At 51.0% G+C, this 19,839-nt stretch overlaps 1 protein-coding gene across 1 annotated transcript in view; it reads right to left on the bottom strand.

Annotated features, from left to right (window-relative positions):
• The window catches only part of TXNDC16 (thioredoxin domain containing 16), a gene marked incomplete at its 5' end in the record, with an annotated part of 29,996 nt that overhangs the window by 9,876 nt on the left and 281 nt on the right, over positions 1-19,839 (bottom strand). The window contains 13 exons of the mRNA XM_082282852.1: positions 2,381-2,517; positions 2,830-2,998; positions 9,539-9,598; positions 10,050-10,196; positions 10,906-11,044; positions 12,525-12,585; positions 12,906-13,072; positions 14,146-14,302; positions 16,234-16,324; positions 16,805-16,926; positions 17,242-17,316; positions 18,093-18,166; positions 18,909-18,991. Coding sequence (XP_082138978.1) covers positions 2,381-2,517; positions 2,830-2,998; positions 9,539-9,598; positions 10,050-10,196; positions 10,906-11,044; positions 12,525-12,585; positions 12,906-13,072; positions 14,146-14,302; positions 16,234-16,324; positions 16,805-16,926; positions 17,242-17,316; positions 18,093-18,166; positions 18,909-18,991 — 1,482 coding nt within the window. The remainder of the gene's footprint in view (positions 1-2,380; positions 2,518-2,829; positions 2,999-9,538; positions 9,599-10,049; positions 10,197-10,905; positions 11,045-12,524; positions 12,586-12,905; positions 13,073-14,145; positions 14,303-16,233; positions 16,325-16,804; positions 16,927-17,241; positions 17,317-18,092; positions 18,167-18,908; positions 18,992-19,839) is intronic.

Genomic DNA, 19,839 nt, shown 5'->3' with positions numbered 1-19,839 from the left:
TCCTAGAAAATTAGTCCCCCCTGAATGCACAATTTTAGTTCCCTGAAGGGGCTGATCATGCTCCACAGCACATTCCTTGAGCTGGAATCCCAGCTGCCCTGAGTTGTGCAAGCACCACTTCACTCATTTGGGAATGAGAAGGAATCAAGCTGCCAGATGAGGAAGGGTCTAAAATCCTCACAGAGTTTTGGGAAGCAGGGTCTGAGCACCACCCCTTATCCCTCTGGAAGGAGGTACCTCCTGGCCGTGCTCTCCAGCACAGCACCACCTGCAGCATCTCTCACTTGGCTTCCAGTGATGCTGCCAAGCCTTGTGAGGCACCAGAGCTCAGGGATATTTTCAAACATCTGCCACAGGGGTTAGGACAGTCATACTTCCAAGGGTGCTCCCAGCTGCTGCATCAAAAACGAATTTATCTCCTAAAAGTTCTCTGAGTGTCCAGGAAAATGCTCACTCGTTCATTGCCCTCGTAATACATTCACCTCTTCCTAATTAATTTTATTTATGATTTTTCCAACAAGCCTCTTTTAGCTCAGACCCCCCAAAGGGCTTCTTAGCATAGTCCTGATGCTGAGGGTTGGAAAACATCCAGGATTTATTTAGCAGGACATGTCATTGCTCTGTTTCAGTTCACTGGAAACAGCAGTGACACTGTGCACCGCTGCTCCGGGTTAGAGCAGGAATGCTGCCATGAGAAAATGGTTGGGAATTCCAGGTAAGTCTGCAGGGTGGTAAGAGGAACAATGTGCTTCTCCTGACTCCAGCCTGGGTTGGTGCCAGAACAGCTGGCTCCAGGTTTCTGCTCCCTCAGGCTCTCTGCATCACAGCTCCAGCACCTCCAGCTATGCATTGGTGGAGAAGACATCCCAAATTTCATCTCCCTGTGGCTGAGGTACCCCAGCCTGAGGATGCCATTCTGGATTGCAGATGGAATGTGCCCTGAGGGAAGAGGCAACCCTACAGGATCCACAAAGAGCTGTCTGGAAACCTCCAAGGCTCTTGTTTGCATAGAAGGAAATGAACAACTTCTCTGGAGAATCCCAGAAACCTCAAAGCCCATCCAGTCCCACCCCGTGCCATGGGCAGGGACACCTTCCATTATCCCAGGCTGGTCCAAGCCCCATGCAGCCTGGCCTTGGACTCTTCCAGGGATCCAGGGGCAGCCACAGCTTCTCTGGGCTGGACTAAAGGTTTTTTGGGATCAGTAGGATTTCCTGCTGTATTTACCAGATAGGATCTCCAGAGGAAGGCAGGGAATTGGCTGCCAGGTGGCTCAGGGAACACAGCCCAAGTGTTTTCCGGTTGGTTGCAGACGTTCTGTCTTGTTCTTACCTCTTCCCTCTGGACCCTCTGCTGTGAGAAAGTAGCTTGGTTTGCATTAAACCAAAGTTTAGAGGCACAAGGGAGCTCTAAAATGAAAAACAGTCTGAAAGTTTGATCTTAAGCAAGGTCAGAACGTTCTCCTTTTTTTAAGGCAGCAATTCCTAGGGGAAGGTGGCAAGTCTTTGGGGTTGGAAGGTGCCAGTTCCCAACTGTGAGGCCCTGGCACAGGGTGCCCAGAGAAGCTGTGGCTGCCCCTGGATCCCTGGAATGTCCAAGGCCAGGCTGCATGGGGCTTGGAGCAGCCTGGGATAGTGGGAGGTATCTCTGCCCACGGCAGGGGGTGGAATGGGATGGGCTTTAAGGTCCCTTCCAACCCAAACTTTGATTCTGTGCTTTGCCTGATGTTCCCCCTCCAGACTGGCTTTATTCCCTGTCCCTTGCTAATACATTGTATTGCTATGTCCACCTACTTCAAAATCCACAAGTGGATTTCATTGAGTTATTCACATTTTATTCCTTTTGGTGCAAGAAATTTCTACTTTACCTTATTGCTGTTTCGGTTTTTTTAAAAAAGAAAGGTTTTGGATTGTGTGTTACAAGAACTGGGGTTACCACTTTTTCAGGAGAAGGCAGCAAGATCCAAGAGTGGATCTCTTCCTTTCTTAAGGAAGAATATGCTGTGACATGTTGTACATGGGCTACAGGAAGAGGCTGATGGATCTGGGCTAAACCAGAGGCTAAGAGGGAATTTAATGCCAGCCTACAACTACTCTGAAGGGACTCATAAAGAGGACAGAGCCAAACTCTTCAGGGTAAGGGACAGGAGATACAACAGGGACAGCCTTGGGAAGTTACTACTCCCACAGAAGCTGAATGTCCTCTGAGCCAGGGTATGGACCTGAGATCCCACATCTGGGATCACCTGCTACCCTCTCACTGTAAAACTGAAGAAGGCAGTGCTGGGCAGGCTGTGTTGTGAACTCCCAAGCAGCTGGAAGCATCCCTGTCCCACCAGGAATGAAGCTGGAGAGTGCTTAACCCACCAATACCGACAAACCTTCGCTGGTGGCTGTGCTAAAAACTCCCAGGAGTGAGGTGTGGTGATGGGATGAGAGCTCAGGTGGAAACTCCCCTCTTAAATATCCTTCTGCTTCATCCATCGTGGCCAGCTTCAGTGGGCAGGAAACCTGGCTCCTGTGGAAAAGCAGAGACACAACTTGGGCTGCTGTCTTCTCAGCTTTTGGGATGAAGAGACAAGAGGGCAACCTCAATCCAGCAAGGCCCCAACCCAATGGGACAAGTGTGACACCTCATCAGAGACAAAAATGATCATCTGGGAAGGCCCAGAGAGGTGCTGGAGCTGGTTACAGCGAAGGGAGAACAGCCTGAGCCAAACTGAGAGCCTTGGGATCCCCATTAAAAATAATAAAGAAGGAATTCCTGCAAGAAGACAGGGATGGTGGCAGAAGGATGTGGCAGAGGTGCCAGTGGGGATTTGTCACTCACAGCAGGATGAAGCTGCTCAGCTCCTCTGTTCCCCACATGCCATTGTATGTCCTGGATTGTTGTCCCTCCTTGTAAATCCTGATGGTGGGGAACTGGGTGACATTCTCCTGGGAGCAAAGGCCAGGCCAGTCCCAGCAGTTCACCCGGGACAGCAAAACCCCAGGGGTTCCTAGAGTGGAAAATAAATACTCATGAATGATAGGAAAAACTAAAATGAATAATAGACTGGTTGGAAAATAGAGCTTTTTATTAGCTTGGTGGATATTATTGTCTGTATTTGTGTTAATGCTGCCAGAAATCTGCTAAAATCTAGCCCCAAATACACAATCCCTTTGAGTACAGCCCATCTCCCTCTTGAAATCCCTCATTCCCAGAGACACTCACATCTGGCTGGTAACTCCAAGGGAACCCACAAAACCCTGAGGCAACTGTCCAGGAGCTTAAAAGGCAGGAGGGAAAGGTACTGGAAATACTTTAGGAATAAGGCCAAGAGAAAGAAATAATGCAGGCACTGACAGGAAAGAGGGAAGATAAAGCTTGGCATGGAGGAGGAGGAGGATGCAGCCAAGACTTTTGCATTTATTAAGGTGTTCAATATTGAAAAATGTCTGTTCTACCTCGAGCACAGAGCCAAATGCACACGGGAGCAGTTAAAGGGGGTGGAAGAGAGATTTAATGCCACAGGCTGGGGGCATTCCCCCCATCCAGTGCCCTCAGGCACAGGGTGGGATTCCTGAGGTGTCCTGTGCACAGCCAGGAGTTGGGCTTGATGATCCTTGTGGATCCCTTCTGACTCAGGATTTTCTGTGATCTCACCCAAGCCAGCAGCAGACACCTGTGGAACCTTAAGAAAGGGGTCTCACAAGCAAGGGAGTGGGAAAGGAAGAGCACTTGGGAATTACAGAGCAGTCAGTCCAACTCTGCGTCCTGGGAAATGTCCTAGAAAGGCTTTTTATGGGTCTCACCCACACCATAAACTCAAGAGATTGGTAAGAAGCAAAACAAATGAAAAGTTGGTTCCCTGTGTGCTCTCCAGGAGCCCAAGATTTGTGCAACTCCAGCATTTCCTTCAGCAAAGAACCCTGGAGTCACACAATGGTTTGGGTTGGAAGGGATCTTAAAACTCATCCCATTCCACCCCTGCCATGGGCAGGGACACCTCCCACTATCCCAGGTTGCTCCAAGCCCCGTCCAACCTGGCCTTGGACACTTCCAGGGACCTCAAAAGCCTTTCTTTGATCTTTAGGCTGGGTGAAGCCCAGCACATGCTGCTGTTGCTGGTCCACGGCTAAGCCTGACCTAAATCCTGAGCAGCTTCACTCCCTCTCTTCCCCTGGCTTCCAGCCTCACCTGAGCTGCCTCAGGGGCTTGATCAAGGACAGTGTACAGTTGTCCATGCCCATGGCAGGAATGCCCTATCTCAGAAATCTTCATTCCTTCCCTAAATTTCTTTGAACAGGACTCAACAGCTCCATGGGAAAGACAGGATGAAACCTAGAGACAAGTACACACACAGAGGCAGACCATGGCAAAGAGTCCTTCAGAAACCAGGGTTGGGGCAGATGATGAGGATTTCTCAAGAGAAACCAGCCAAGCTTTCTTCTCTCGTGTCCTGGGTTTGATTCTGATCACTGTTTTCATTAAAGGCCTGGCTGATGGAATAAAACACATCCAGTCTGGTTTTGATCCCAAGCCCAGAGGGGCAGAAAGCAATTTGAAGGGCAAAGTGTAAGGACAGCAGCATTCCATGAGGAGAAGCAGGACGCAAAGGTACCACCAGTGGTGCAGCCAAGGGATGGACTCTCAACAGCATCTGCAGGCCGTGGGAGGAAAATCATGTTCATCTGCCCTGGTGAAAGCTCTGCAGAGCCCAGCAAGTCAGCCTGGGAAACACTTTTTATGGAAAGGTTTAAGCAAATGAGAATCTGGAGCAGTTTAGAAGACATCCCTCCTGAGGAAAAACCCAAGCAAGTTTTGCCTGGAAATTGCCAGTAAGGGAGAAACAATAAAATCTAACACCACGTCAGGGGTGCTCTGGAGGGGGCAGTGAGATCACTGGGCAGGGTCAAGCAATGATCCATGCCAGGGTGGGGAAGGCTGACCAAATACTGAACTGAGTTCCTGAGAACTGAGCACAGCTGAGTGTTGCACAAACCCTTGTTGCCCAGAGGAGCTGAGGACCCCGAATCCCTGGGAAGGTTCCAGGCCAGGCTGGGCAGGGCTTGGAGCAACATGGGATAGTGGAAGATGTCCCTGCTCATGGCAGGGGTGGAATGAGATGGGATTTAAAGTCCCTCTCAACCCAAACCATGCTGGGATTCCATGAGGATTGCTGCAGATGGGGGTGAAGGCAGAGGTGACCTCAGCATGAATTCCTATCCCTTATCCCTGGATCCCTGGCCTCCCACAGGACCATTTTCTGCAACCTCCATCTGAGGTTCTGCATTGCAGCTCACACGAGGAGTTTGCTGCTGCTCTGCCTTGCGTCAAATTCTTGTGCAGAAAAAGCAGGAAGCAGCACAAGTGAAGGACCTGCAAATCCACTCAGACAGGCAGGAGTTGTCAAAACACTCCACGAGAGCAGAAATGGTTTGTGTCATTCCCAGACTCTGCAAGAAGATCTCAAACTGAAAGCCTGACCTCAGATTTACTTCACACCTCTGATCCAGTATAGCTGGTTCTCATCATCTCTTACCACATCATCTTGTGTCTTGCCCAACTCTGGAAAATAATTCCATGGAAATGGGGCTTTGATGTCCTGTTAAAATCGAGTTGTGAGGCTGCTTGAGGCTCCTTCAAATAGGAATTTTAATATTTGGGTATTAGTTCAGGGAATTAGCTACCATGTGCTCTGATGGAGCCCCATCTGGCCTGAAAAACGCCTGGTACAGGATGGGCCCTCTCCCATCCCAACCTGCACCAGATCATTCATGACTGAATGAGCAGCACTTTCAGGAACTGAGTAACTCAGCAAGGGACTGTGGTCACTGCTGAGTGGGAAGAAAGGCGAAAGGAACACAAAATCCTGCTGTCCTGTGGTTTTAGGTGCTACTAAACCCAGCAACAGCAAGAACCTCTGTCCTAGAGGTCTTAGAAAACCAGGACAAGACAAACCATCAGTGCTATAGGGAACAAGAAAAATCAGGAATCCCTTGAACTTATAATCATTTGAACTTATAACTATTTGGAAGGTAGGACTGGCACGGTGCTGGAGCGTGTTCAGGGAAAGGAATGGAGCTGGGGAAGGGGCTGGAGCACCAAGAGAGGCTGAGGGAGCTGGAAAGGGGCTCAGGCTGGTGCAATTGAGGCTCAGGGGGGACCTTGTAGCTCTGCAAAACTCCCTGACAGGAGGGGGCAGCCGGGGGGGGAAGTCAGTCTCTGCTCCCAGGGAATGGGGACAGGACAAGGGGAAACAGCCTCAAGTTGGGCCAGGAAAGGTTTAGATTGGATATTAGGGAAAATTTCTTCATGGAAAGGGCTGTCCAGCCCTGACACAGCTGCCCAGGGCAGTGGTGGAGTCCCCATCCCTGGAGGGATTTCAAAGCCGTGTGGATGTGGCACTTGGGGACACAGGGCAGTGGTGGTTTTGGGAGTGCTGGGGGAACAGCTGGACTCCATGACCTTGGAAGGCTTTTCCAACCTAAACAATTCCATGATTGTATTAAGAAACCAGCTCACTTGAAGAGTGTTCCAGAGGTTACAACATGAAAGAGAGGTGACGGATGAAGTGCTGCACTTCAAGAGGAAGAATCCGATACAGAATGGGAACAACTACCTGGAAAACATCACACAATGAACCCCTAAATCCTCACTTCAGAGTCAGGCTCCGTGGATATCCATTGCCAAATCATGCAGCTGAGTTTCCTGCTTTTGAGCTACAACTGCACCCCCTGCCTTTGTAAGTCCCTGGTCAAGAAGACTTCACAAGCACAGAGGAGAGAGGCAGAACCATTTTTCATCACAACACATTGCTCTTCTTAGATATTGAATTCCTCTCTCCTTTGCCAAGAAGGCCAATGACACATCTAAGAAATGCTCAGCACTGTCTCACCTTCACATCCTCTGCTCTTAACCCTGCTTCCAAAAATTCCTGTCTTGCAAAAGCAATCCAGAGGTGCAGCATTGAGCCCCGGTGGGACTGGGATTGGGACATTCTTGCTCCAAGAGTAGAAAATGCGCTCAGCTCAGCAAGGCAGAGATGCTCCTCTTTGTCTCCTGCTAAACTGGATCTCTCAACAAACGGAAAACACTTGAGGGCTGTAAACTTCACTTGGTGAGGATCTGCTGAGCATCTGGTACGGGATGACTCACAGGGTCATTCCAGTCTGCAGCCTCCTCCTTTCCCGTGTTTGATCACACATGGCCTATTCTCAGTGCCATTTTGCACAAAGAATTGGCATCAGGAGCAGGACCTTGTTCTGCAATTCAAAATGTGCCTCCAGCACGGGTGATTCACTCCTCAGACAGCTGCTCGTGGCTTCCCAGCCCTTGGGAAGGAAGCTCCACCCACCCCGGAGCAGGCAGGAATACCAGAGCTTCTGGGGAACTGAGAGTACCCCAGGCCATACCCCACATCTTATTCTCAGTCCTGCACAGCTCAAGGTCTTCCTGATCCAGCCATCACTGAGAGCCCGGGGAACAGCATCCTCTGAGGTTTTCCAGCTCCTCTGGTAGCTGGTTCTCCCAGTTCCCTGAGGCTCCCTCAGCAGCAGAGAAAAAGGATCTCGAGATCCACCAATGCAGCTGTTCTGTGTCTGCTCCGAAGTCACGGCAGAGGAACCAGACTGGAGTCATTCCATAGGGTCACATCTGGCCTGGGAGTCTTTGGAGGGACCCCAGTGATCACAGAGGAAAGGCCCTGACCCCAGTGAGTTCATGATCTCTGTTGAGAATCTGTCTGTGGCTGCTTCCCTGCACTGAGATTGCTATCAAGTGATTCAAAACACACATGGTAAAATCCTGGCTGTGCAGAACCCACCAAGGGTTGGCCACTGGCTTGGGAAGAGGCCAGGTTTTACCCACAGACTCTCCTGTGTTGCTCCTTCAGCTGCTCTGGCTGCTGGGGAAGTCCAAAAGAAACCCCAAACCACCAACAACCCCAATATCTCTAACAACAACAACAACAAGAACAACAACAACAACCTCTCCTGTCCCTTCCTGTTTATTCCTGGGATTTCAGTCCAGACCAAAGCTGCTGGTGACTTTCCCTTCATGCAAACCATGAATGCAGAGCTGCTTTCCTCCAGCCCACAGCACTGTCTGCAGCATTCCCAGGAGAGCTTCTTTTAAGCAACTCCCACTGGAGCTGCTTCCCAGAAAACTCTGGGGAACTCTGCACACTCCAGACGTGTCCCCACTGCTGAGTCCTGCTGGCACTGTGTTCCAGCACCAGGAAAAATGAGCCTGGATGGAGAAGAAAAACCAAGGGAAGGCACCTGCCACCTCCAGAGGTGCTGGAATAGCTCTTGCCCAGATCCATGTGACTTCCCCGCTGTGCTGCAGTGGGATGAAGCCACCTCAGTGTCCCCTGCAGCCAAGGGGAGAAAAAGGCACCTCTGGAAGAGATTCAGCCCATGTAAGAACCCACCTCTCTCCACAAACCAGAGTGGGGTGGGGTTGAAGGCCTGGATGTGGGGCTTACACTGCACAGACTCTCCTGAAGGATCCCTCCCTCCTGCCTTTGTTCCCAGATTCCCTGATGTGCTGGCTCCAAGTGTTGCTGCTTGTTCACCATCACTGTGTTATTTATGGAGTTCTGTGGCCGCCTGTGAGAATTCCCACATAACTGAGCCAGTCTCCAGGCCCTGGAGGTACCATCACTGTAAATTCTCCCTCTGACATCTGACATTGGATCTGGGCCTGCCTACACCTGTCTGTCCTGCTTTCCTCCAAAGCCAGGGATAATCACAGTTCCTTTTTCCAGGAGAGCTGAGGTGCCACCCAGCACATTGATGTGTAGGGCATCTCCTGGGCCCGGGCAGGATGGGGCCCTGAGGGGCACAAACAGGACCCTTTTTTCATGTTCCAGGCCACAGTTCCTGCTGTTTGCTGCTCTGTGTTACCCACTAAGGCCCTTCCCAAATTCTCCCTCATGCAGTCACCGTGCCCACCAACATCCCATAATGGGATCACAGAGTGGTTTGGATTGGAAAGGGCAGGGACACCTTCCACTAGCCCAGGTTGCTCCAAGCCTCATCCAACCTGGCCTTGAACACTTTCAGGGATGGGACATCTGGAATCATAAAATCATGGAATTGTTTAGGTTGGAAAAGCCCACTCAGATCACTGAGACCAATGGTTCCCCCAGCACTGCCAAGGCCACCACGGAGCCATGTCCCCAAGTGCCACATGGCTCTAAAATCCCTCCAGGGATGGGGACTCCACCACTGCCCTGGGCAGCTGTGCCAGGGCTGGACAACCCTTTCCATGAAGAAATTTCCCCTAATATCCAATTTAACACCTCCTCTGGTGCAACTCGAGGCCATTTCCTCCTATCCTGTTGCTTGTTCCCTGGGAGCAGAGACTCTGTGAAGATCCCTAAATAAGACACAAAGGAGTGATCCTAAACAACCTGATGTGGATATGACTTCCTTAGGAGTTTGAGGGGGAAAATGAGTGTATTCCAGGGGAGGGAGTGAGGTACCATCCATGTCCTGGCTCCTGCTGCCAGTAGGAGCAGGTGAAAGCCCTGAAGCTTGGGGTTCCTTACCCTTCAGGTGAGCGGCCACCTCGGAGTAGGAGCGCAGCACTGCCAGGGACACGGCTTCCCCTGAAACACAGGAGAGGGGAAACACAGCTCTGAGGGACAGCCAGCCCCACCCTGCTCCCTGACAATGTCACACCATCAATCTCTGCATCCTGAGGTGCTCCAAGCTCTGTAAGATTTGAAATAAGGAAGGAAAATTTAACTTTATGCTTCAGCACACAGCAACCAGGTTGTCTAGACCATCCCATGAGTTCACACTGTATTAATTTCCCCTCTTGTCCCACTTTTTTTCCCTGTAAAATGAAGGTTAAAAATCTCTACATCAGATCGATACCTGCTATTATCAGTCAATGAGAAGAACTGATTTAACCTGATTGTTATTAGTGTCCACGGGGCAGGATATGGCATGGATTTATGGTCACAACTTGTCTCCAGGATCTCTCCAGGACCATGGAAAGCATGGAGAGCATCCCAAGGTTAGAGAAGGGACAGTCAGGCCACGTTTCATACTCACAGCTGGCATAAAACAGCACCACTGTCGGGGCAGCCTCCGAGAGGGAAGAGTGGAAGTTCTCCTCTGTCAGGACAAGGACCTGCTCCAGGGGCAGCTCTCTCTTCTTGTCCCTGGAAACTGCTTCCACCACCTGGTCATCCTGAATATCTGCAAGGGACCCAGAGGTGTGCTCAGGGCCTAGGGAACTGCAGCCCCCTGGGCCACCCCAGCACATCCAGAACCTCTCAGCAGAGACATGGGGTGAGTGACTGCCTTGTATGGGGAGAGGAGGCACAGCCACACAGACAAACCCCCCAAAATGCCCTAATCCCACCTCCCACCAGCTCTGCCCCTGGATTAGAACACTACTCTTCAAGCTCCTCTAGGATCCTGCCCCCCTTTTTTAAGGAAACACCCCAAATTTACACAGAGAACAAATGCATTTTCAGTTATGCATCGCAGGGACCAGAGTTTTCTCCCTGAAGGAGGCAAGACTGGATCTGCTCTTACAAAAACGTCTCTCAAACCCTTCCAAAGGGATGGATGATTCTGAGGCTCTTCAGATGCTTGTAGAGGACAGTGCTGGGCACACTTTAACCCCCCCCACACCTTTGGAGCTGGTGCAACCAAGCACATCCCTGTCCCTCACACAGCAACTGTTCCTCTAACAGCTCTGATTTTTCTCCCAGGTGTTTCCCCTAAAAATGAGACCTGTGTGTCATGTTCCAGTGATCTCAGGGAATGAAAGAGCCCCTTTGTGGCCACCATGAGGTGACTGTGATGATTTGCAAGGGTTCTCCAATGCTTTGCCACGTGTCTGATGCTGATTGCACCTTCTGGCTGACGACAATCAGCTTTTCACTGATTAACTGCACACCTTGATTGTTATTCTCTTTCTCCTCCTCATCCTCCTCCTCCTCCTCATCCTCCTGGATTTGTTTGACCTTGCTCTTATCTTCCACCAGGGTTATAACTTCATCGGTGTCTTCCAAGACCAGGTATTGGATTGGCATTCCCTAAGGAAAACAATAAATCAGTGGGAGCATCCCCCTCTGCTTATTCTGTCTGCACACCAAACTTAAGGCTGATGGGGCACTGATCTCCCAACTCCTTGTTTTTGGGCTATGTCACAGATCCCCAAAGCTGCCAAACAGGGGAATGTCTGGGTTATGTTTCTTTGGGCCAACTTCTCCTGTGCGTGAGTTTTTCTCACTCCAGGCTGATGGAGTGAAAAAACGTGGCTATGAGGGATTCTGTGGTGAAAGTGAACACCAGCCCCATCTCCCAGCAACTTAACACAGATCCAGCACTGCAGGAAAAATCCCAGTGGCCAAGCAGGGAAGGAGAGCAGAGAGGAGGTACAGGGGCCACTTGGATGTCCCCTCATTAGAGGGGTCAGGCTGGGTCCAAGGAGCCCATCACAGCCTGGGAAACCAGCACAAAAAATCCTTTATCTCATGGAGCTCAGCCAGGAGAAATGTTCCCAAGGGCACAGGGACTGCCAACCCATGGGAGGAAGAAAAAGCAACATGGATTTCTCAGAAATGAGACTGTCAGCTTAAAACTTTCTCTCCAGTGTTGGCACCAGCTCAGACAAAGGCACTGGAGAGAAAATGGGAAGTTCATCAGGAGCTGAGAGAAATGACAAAGTGTTGGCAGCTCCCACGGGCTCCCAGAGCCACCCAACATGCACATCTCTCAGCAGGCCATGGGAAGCCCTGAGGGGACACTCAGGTCTGATCCTGCACCTCTGCAATCACAAGTGTGACAGTTCAGGTAATCTGGGCCATCTTGTGTTCCTTGGCATCTGCCAGCACCCAATTCCAGCCTGCCTCACAAGCTGGGTCAGGTCCCTCCAGAGTTTAACTCATCCTGATCAACCTCATTTTACTCACACCCTGCCCTTTTCCCAGCTCACTGCCAGAGGCACTGGGTTACATCAGCTCAGCACAGACCTTTGGTTGTTTGCTCTTCCTTTCACACTCAGTCCCTTTCCCATCTTTTGATGCTTTTCCTTAGGCCTTTAGAAGTCCAAATCTTTGGGGAATTTGCACTTGGATGTAGTTCACAACCTTGTGTTGCCTTAAGGTGTAGTGGAGATGTCACTCTATGTTTTGAACCCAAAATGAACTCACAGTTTTCTCTTTCCCAGCAGGCACAATGGCTCTGCAGCACCCAAATCATGGAATCATGGAAGGAAAATTAAAGATCATCCCATCCCACCCCCTGCCATGGGCAGGGACACTTTCCACTATCCCAGGTTGCTCCAAGCCCCATCCAACCTGGCCTTGGAGACTTCCAGGGATGAGAAATCCACAGATTCTCTGGATAACCTGTTGCACACAGGTGTGCAACTTGGGAAAAACACTTCCCCTCGAGCTTGAGGGAATGCTGTCACATAACACCAGAGATGAGCAACACCCCACCACCCCTCCCAGAGCATCATGGCCAGGCAGGGCAGTAAGAGCTGTCCAATAAAGAAATCCAGCATCCAACCTCATCTGGTGTCTTGAGGGCGATGTTTGAGCGGTGCAGAACGTTCAGATCTACGAGGTCCCTTCCAAAACACAAAGTGAACATTAGATGGTCACATGGAAGGTCACCCCTCCTCTTTCTGCCCTAATTCCACCAGTGCTAAGCTTCCTTTCCAAAATCTCTCTTAGTCTGAATATTTTTCCACCCCTAAGCCAGCAACACTTCCAAACTAATCTGATTCTGGGCAAATCCTTAAATGTGACCCCCTGTCACAGGATACAGCCTGGTTTTACTGCCTCCCATCCAACTGTAAGCCCACTGACTGTCATCTGGTGCTGGGGTAAGTGGGCTCAGAAACCCCCCAAAAAGCAAGGAGAACCCCAAAACACCTGAGAGAAATACCTGGATAAAAGGGCAACTCCAGCTTTCCCCAAGAGCTGCCAGGCCACAAACTCTGCTGTCCTCCTGTCAGCCTCGTAGGTCTCCTTCTGGCTCAGGATGAACACCAGGGGCAGCCCGAGCTGCAAGTGAACAGTGGAGACCTTCTCGGGGTCCTCAGCAACCTCTGTCTGGAGAACACCCAGGGTTATGCTGCAGCACAGCTCCACAAGTTGAAGTTACCTCAGCTCTTCCCCAGCCACAGAAATCCTGAGGAAAAAACTTCCAACCCCAATTCTAAAACCTCCACGGAAGCAGAACGCACACAAACCCAGTTAAACCGTTCCAACATGTCATCACCTTCCCCGGGCTTTATTTTGCGTGGGGTTTTTTGTGGCTTAGCAACTCCAGATGTCAAATCTCCACTCATCTTTATTTACCTGGCATCCATTCCCTGGGGCAGTTTGAAAATCCCAGCCACAACATGCAAGAGCTGGAATCCTTCCCTTCCTGCCTTGGACGTGCTGCTTCATGACAGCACGGAAGAGGTGCTCGATGCAGTGCCTTCCCTCCACTGGCCTCACCCAGGAAAATGGCTGAAAGAGGCACTTCCCAGCTCATCTGCTCATCCTTTTGGATGGGCAGGGATCACCAGTGGGAACAGGAGGCTGCTGAAGTTCTCTGCCCCGTGGAAGGAGGAAATAGGAGGGAACCTCCTGTTCCTTGGGATCACCAAGGCGTGAAGGACTGATATCGAATTCCAGAGGGTGCTGAGCCCCCTGCAGGGAGCCTACAGAAGCAGCTGAGGACTTTAGGGTTGTCTAGTTTGGAGAAAAGGAGGCTGAGGGATGACCTCATTGCTCTCCACAGCTTCCTGAGGGGATGTGGAGAGGGAAACTCTGATATCTCAGCGAATCCAGGGATAGAACACGTAGAAATGGTTCAGAGCTGCATCAGGGGAGGTTTAGACAGAACATCAGGAAGGTTTCTTTACCAAGAGCATGATCAAACACTGGAGCAACCTTCATATCGAGGTGGTCAGCCCTTAAGAGTTATTTGGAAAATGCCCTCAATAATTTATTTAAGTTTTGGCCAGCCCTGAACTGGTGAGGCAGTTGCACCACATGATTCCTGTTCCTTGCCTCGACCCACCCTGGAAGGGGCAGATTCCTACACTCATCCTCTCTCTGCTCTCACCTTACCCCTCCTCATATCTCTCCCCAGCTGCCCTCCCACCCCAGCGGCTCCTCCTTCCCAGTCCTACCACCAAAGGAGCCCCCATGAGCTTGAGGTGCCTGTGGATGTTGAGCAGGGTCAGGGGCTGTCCCAGGGCTGTCCTCCTGCAGGGCTGGGCTGGGTCTGTGGCCAGCTGGCAGTGGCAGAACAAGAGCCAGGCAGACGAGACATCAGGGTCATCATGGCTGTGAGAGAGGAAACAAAACCCACCCTGAGCAGGGTTCAAAGTGTCCTGACAGAAGGACCAGGTTTGCTGACGTGTTTCACAGATGATCCTCAAGTTCAGGGTTTGGCAGGGTTGTGGAATGGGCTGGGAGAGCTGAGGGTGTTCAGCTGCACAAGAGAAGGCTCCAGGGAGATCTCAGAGCCCCCTCCAGTGCCTAAAGGGGCTCCAGGAGAGCTGGAGAGGGACTGGGGACAAGGCATGGAGGGACAGGACACAGGGAATGGCTTCCCACTGCCAGAGGGCAGGGATGGATGGGAGATTGGGAAGGAATTCCTGGCTGGGAGGGTGGGGAGCCCTGGCACAGGGTGCCCAGAGAAGCTGTGGCTGCCCCTGGATCCCTGGAAGTGTCCAAAGCCAGGCTGGATGGAGCTTGGAGCAACCTGGGCTACTGGAAGGTGTCCCTGGTTGGTTGTGACACCATCACTGCTGTTGGTCTATGGGTAACTTTGGGAAGTCACTTCCCTTTTCCAACGCCCCCATTCCCTACCCCTAAAACAGGGATCACCTTCTTTGGACAGGGATTTAAGAGCTCTCCACGGAAGAGCAAAGTGCAGTATTAAGACCTCAAATCCTGCTGGCCCGGTTGGCTGGGAGCTGCTCCTGTTGGAGAAGCTCCCACCATTTCAGCAGCTCGGGAGGCGGCGGCGCGGCTTTGAGGAGAATTGAGCCAATTCCTGTGCAATGACAGCCGTGCCACCTAGTGGGAGCCACAGCACACTTCCCGATATCCTGCAGGGACGGGATGGCACCTCGGGAAGGGCCACCCTGGTGCCTGCCCTGGTGTCACCCGTGACAAAATCCCAGGTAAATCATTATGGAGTTACTAATGTTGGAAAAGCCCTCCAAGATCATCGAGGCCAGCTGTTCCCCCAGCACTGCCAAGGCCATCACTAACCCATGTCTCCAAGTGCCACATCCTCATGTTTTTTGATCACTTCCAGGGAGGGAGACTCCACCATTGCCCTGGGCAGGCTGTTCTGACACATGGCAACCCTTTCCATGAAGAAATTTTCCCTAATATCCAATTTAAACCCAACTTGAGGCCGTTCCCTCTCCTCCTGTCCCTGTTCCTTGCGAGCAGAGCCCGACCCCCCCGGCTGCCCCCTCCTGTCAGGGACTTGTGCAGAGCCACAAGGTCCCCCCTGAGCCTCCTTTGCTCCAGCCTGAGCCCCTTTCCCAGCTCCATCCCCTTCTCTGGAAAATCTCCAGCCCCTCAGTGTCTTGTCATGAGGGGCCAAGGACTGACCCCAGGATTTGTGGTGTGGCCTCAGCAGTGTCCAGCACAGGGGACAGTCACTGCCTGGGCCTGTGGCCACATCATTGCTGGTACAAACCAGGTGCCACTGGATTTCCTGGCCACCTGGGCACACTGCTGGCTGAGGAAGCAACACCTCATGTGATGTTCCCACCTTCCTCCCTCATTTTCCTGCCTGCAGGAGGTCACGGCAGCAGCAAGTCACATGGAAGGATCTGCATTCTAAAGCTCCTCCTGTGTGGGAAGGGGATGGCCAGTGAAGCCATGGGATGGGAATTCCCAAATCCATCAGCAGTGCTACAGTTCTTGCCCTTGGACATCACAGCACAAGGTGGGAGCGCTTTAAGATTTAACATCAACTCTCCTGAAAACCCATGGCTGAGGTTTGATCCATCAGCCATGGAAAGGAGACAGAGGGCTCTTCTGTGAAATCCCACCCAATACAGCCACGAACAGCAAGGCTACTCCAAGGCCAGGAACACAACCAGCAGCTTTTGGAAAACAAATCAAACTCTCCACCCTTGACACAACATCCTAACACCATCCCACAGCTGATTTGGGAATCTGAGACACCAGAAGTGAGGCAAACAGTGCAGGGAAGCAGCTCTCCGTGGTGGGGGTGTGTCTGGACATACCTGGTGGCTTTCAGCAGCGCTGCCTCAGTTGTCAGGACAAACTGGTGGATGGTCCCATAAACAAACGCTGCCTCCATCACAGCCCTGTGCTCTGGAAAGAGAAAGGCAAGCTGGACTCAGCTCCTCATCTCCTGTTCCATCCTTCCCAGGTGTCAATAGGAATTCCCAGGCTTCCACAAACTCTCAGTACAATGTCACTGAGTCTGTCTGAAGACAAACTGTGAAGGGAAGTGAGCAGCTGGAGCTGGGTCCTGTTCCTGACCCCAGCAAACAGGTGCTGTGTGAGAATCCATTCCACTGCAGAGCCAGAGGGATTTATTTATTTTTTTAAGACAGCAACCACTGGCTTGCTTTCCCTCTCCAAGTCCATCTCTCAAGGCTTATGCTCCCAGCAAAACTTTTCTGGTGCAACTGATCCCTTTGGAAACAAAGCAAGTCATGTGGAAGCATAGATCTTGTGGCTGGGTGGCCCTTTCAGGTTTTCATTTGCAGGATTTTGGGTCAGAAACTCAGCTCCTGGGTATTTTACTAAAAAAAGGCTGGGGGAAGATGGAAAGCTGAGTGTCCATACCTGCTGTCCCAGTAGCTGGTACGTACGCAAAGACCATGTTGGCCTTCCCTTTCAACACATTTTCAATGTTCTCAAGGTCTGCCAGTGTTTCGACATATTTAACTTCATTAAAGAGCAGGGCACTGAGGAGGCAGAAAAAACCCCATTAGCAACTGGTTGAAGAGTCAATTTGCAGCCACACAACCACGATGGGAAAAAGAGGGTAAAATTCCAGCTTCTTGCTGGCAGATTAAAGATTCACAGCCAACTGGACGTGCCTGGGTGCGTGCTGGTGAGTTGTCTCAAGGGAAAAGGTTTAACAGGGTCAAACCATAATGAAGAGAGAAGCAGAGCCAAACCTGCTTGGCTGAGAGCAGCCTCTGGAATACCTGGGGCTGGCAAAAAGTGGGAATAGAAAGGAAAAGGATTTCAGAGAGTGGGATGTGGTCTGGACTTACAACAAAACGTTGGCGACAACGGAGTTCACGTCGAACAGGGCATCGGTGGGGAACTCTCGGATCAGCCGGTTTCCTCTGGGGAGGGAAGAGAGAGTCACCAAAGGAACTGAGAGAGATTCACTGCATGGATCACACCTGGAAAAGGGAGCCAAGGCAGGCACAGAAGGATAGGGAGGACGATGGAGGAACGGCAGAACACTGCTTGAGATGCCTTTGATCCGAGGTGGGAATTGTTCAAGCCCAGGTAGCATTGGTTGAGCAGGTTCCTGCTGCACTTGGGGACACGGTGGCCTTGGCAGTGCTGGGGGAATGGTTGGACTTGATGATCTTAAAGGTCTTTGGAATGGTTGGACTCGATGATCTTAAAGGTCTTTTCCAACCTTAAATTATTCCATGATTATCAGTACAACAGTCAATGAGAACTGAGCTAACATGTGGAAAAGCTTCCAGGTGACAACCCTTGGAGAGACCAGGAGCTGAACCTTCCCACCCAGGCCAGAGCAGTTAACCCCACCAACAGGGAGAGCACCAAAAAGTGTTTCTTTCCAGGACTAGACCCAAAATCTTGTCGTCTGGGGTAGAAGGCAATGGAGACAGGAGAACACTGATGGACAATTTCTCCCGTGGTTTCATTCCACAGCTCATCCCTCTGCTGCTCCAAGGAACATGGGACAGGATGGGAGGTTTCACACTGAGGACAAAGCACCTCCTTTGCCTGTGTTGGAATTTTGGGGGCACCTTTTGCTAAACTATGCAGGTCCCAGCTGTCCTCATGGATCCTCTCACTCCTCCACAGACATCTCTGATTGTGACAGTGTTTCCTTCAAACAGTGCCCAGAAACACCCCTCACCTGAACAGGAAAGCTTTCCTCAATGCATTTTCTTTTCCACAATATCTTGAGGCATCCTCTTTGGGACAATTCACCTAGAAAGAAAATACATGTAATTACAGATTCAACCCCACAATGACTACACACACCCCCTACAGCTTTCTTCCATTCAGGAGTGTAAATCCAGCTTTTCCAAACCTTCAGGGAGGGAAAATACACCAAAATGGAGACCAGAGATGGAGAGTGGAGTTTGTACTTCAGTTCTCCAGCTCAGCCTGCTGATTTGGGTCAGATGGGATGAAAAGCCCCCATGAGCTGCCCAGCATACTCAAAATGACAGATCAGTGCTTGCTTACTGAGCGTGGCCTGTAGCTGGAGGAAATGAAATAAATCCAAATATAAAGATATAAGCACTTCTTAGAGTCTAATTACACTTGCCTGAATTTGTAACTCCCTCAAGTGAATCTGCATAAAATTTCAGCTAAAAACTCCTTTGTATGAAATATTTATTGCACTGAGCTGAAAAGAAGTGAACCAACCTCATCCATCATGGAACATGGACACTGGAACAGGCTGCCCAGAGAAGTTGTGGATTTTCCATCCCCAGAAGTGTTCCAGGCCAGGTTGGACGGGGCTTGGAGCAACCTGGGCTAGTGGAAGGTGTCCCTGCCTGTGGCAGGGGGGTGGAAAGAGATGAGCTTTAAGGTCCTCTTGAACCAGAACTGCTCTGTGACTGCACGATCCTATGAAAAATCTGTGCTCATCCCTTCCCTGCTCATCTCCTCTCAACTCCTCCTTACTCCAGCCCATCCAGCAGCATCCCTGAGCCCCACTGACCTTCACCACGGAAATGCCATAGTCCTGGAGGGCCTCAGCTGAGCTCTCAATCTGCTCCAAGAAGGGCTGGGCACCAGGAGAAACTGAAACATACCAAAAAAAAATCCTCTGGAAGTCCTCGGGGTCAGGATCATCCTCCTGCCACACACACAGAGATGTGGGAGATGTGCCTCAGCCCACACCAGTGTCTTTGGGGAACCACACCCAGGGATCATGAAGAACAAAAGCAAGGCCAAGGATCTCCTCCTAATCCATGACAGCCTTTGGTTCTCCCTCATGGAAGGGATCCCTCTTTTTCTAGCAGGTATTATGGAAGAGAAAGCCAGCCCTTTGAGGGGACAATTCCTTAGGAAATTGGATTTCTCCTCCAGAAAATAATCCAGAAAATGAATGAAGATGTTTGAGGGACCATGCTTGAGGACACAGCCAGGAAGGAACCCATCCCAAGGGTCTCTGCTTGCCAGGAGCACTTGGAACTGTGCAAACGCAGCGCTTGACCAGCTCTTCAAAACCCTTTTGGGTTTAAAAATCTCAAGAATTGCCTCTTCATTGAGGAGGGCCACAAGTTGATTAGAGGCATGAAGCAGCTCTGCTAGAGGAAAGGCTGAGAGAATTGGAAAATAGAAGGCTCTGGGGTGAACTAACTGCAGCCTTCCAGTGCCTGAAGGAGCCAATGAGAAAGATGAAGGACTCTTTACAAGGGATGGAGGGACAGGACACAGGGAATGGCTTCCCTCTGCCAGAGGGCAGGGCTGGATGGGAGATTGGGAAGGAATTCCTAGATGGGAAAGTGGTAAGGGGCTGAGACAGAATTCCCAGAGAAGCTGTGGCTGCCCCTGGATCCCTGGCAGTGTCCAAGGCCAGGCTGGATGGGGTTTGGAGCAACCTGGGATAGGGGAAGGTGTCCCCGATGGCAGGGGTGGAACAGGAT

Source organism: Coloeus monedula (assembly GCF_965178545.1).
Source record: "Coloeus monedula genome assembly, chromosome: 6".
NCBI lineage: Eukaryota > Metazoa > Chordata > Aves > Passeriformes > Corvidae > Coloeus > Coloeus monedula.
The sequence above is the reverse complement of the archived record's forward strand: the minus strand, read 5'-3'. Positions and strand labels throughout refer to the sequence as shown.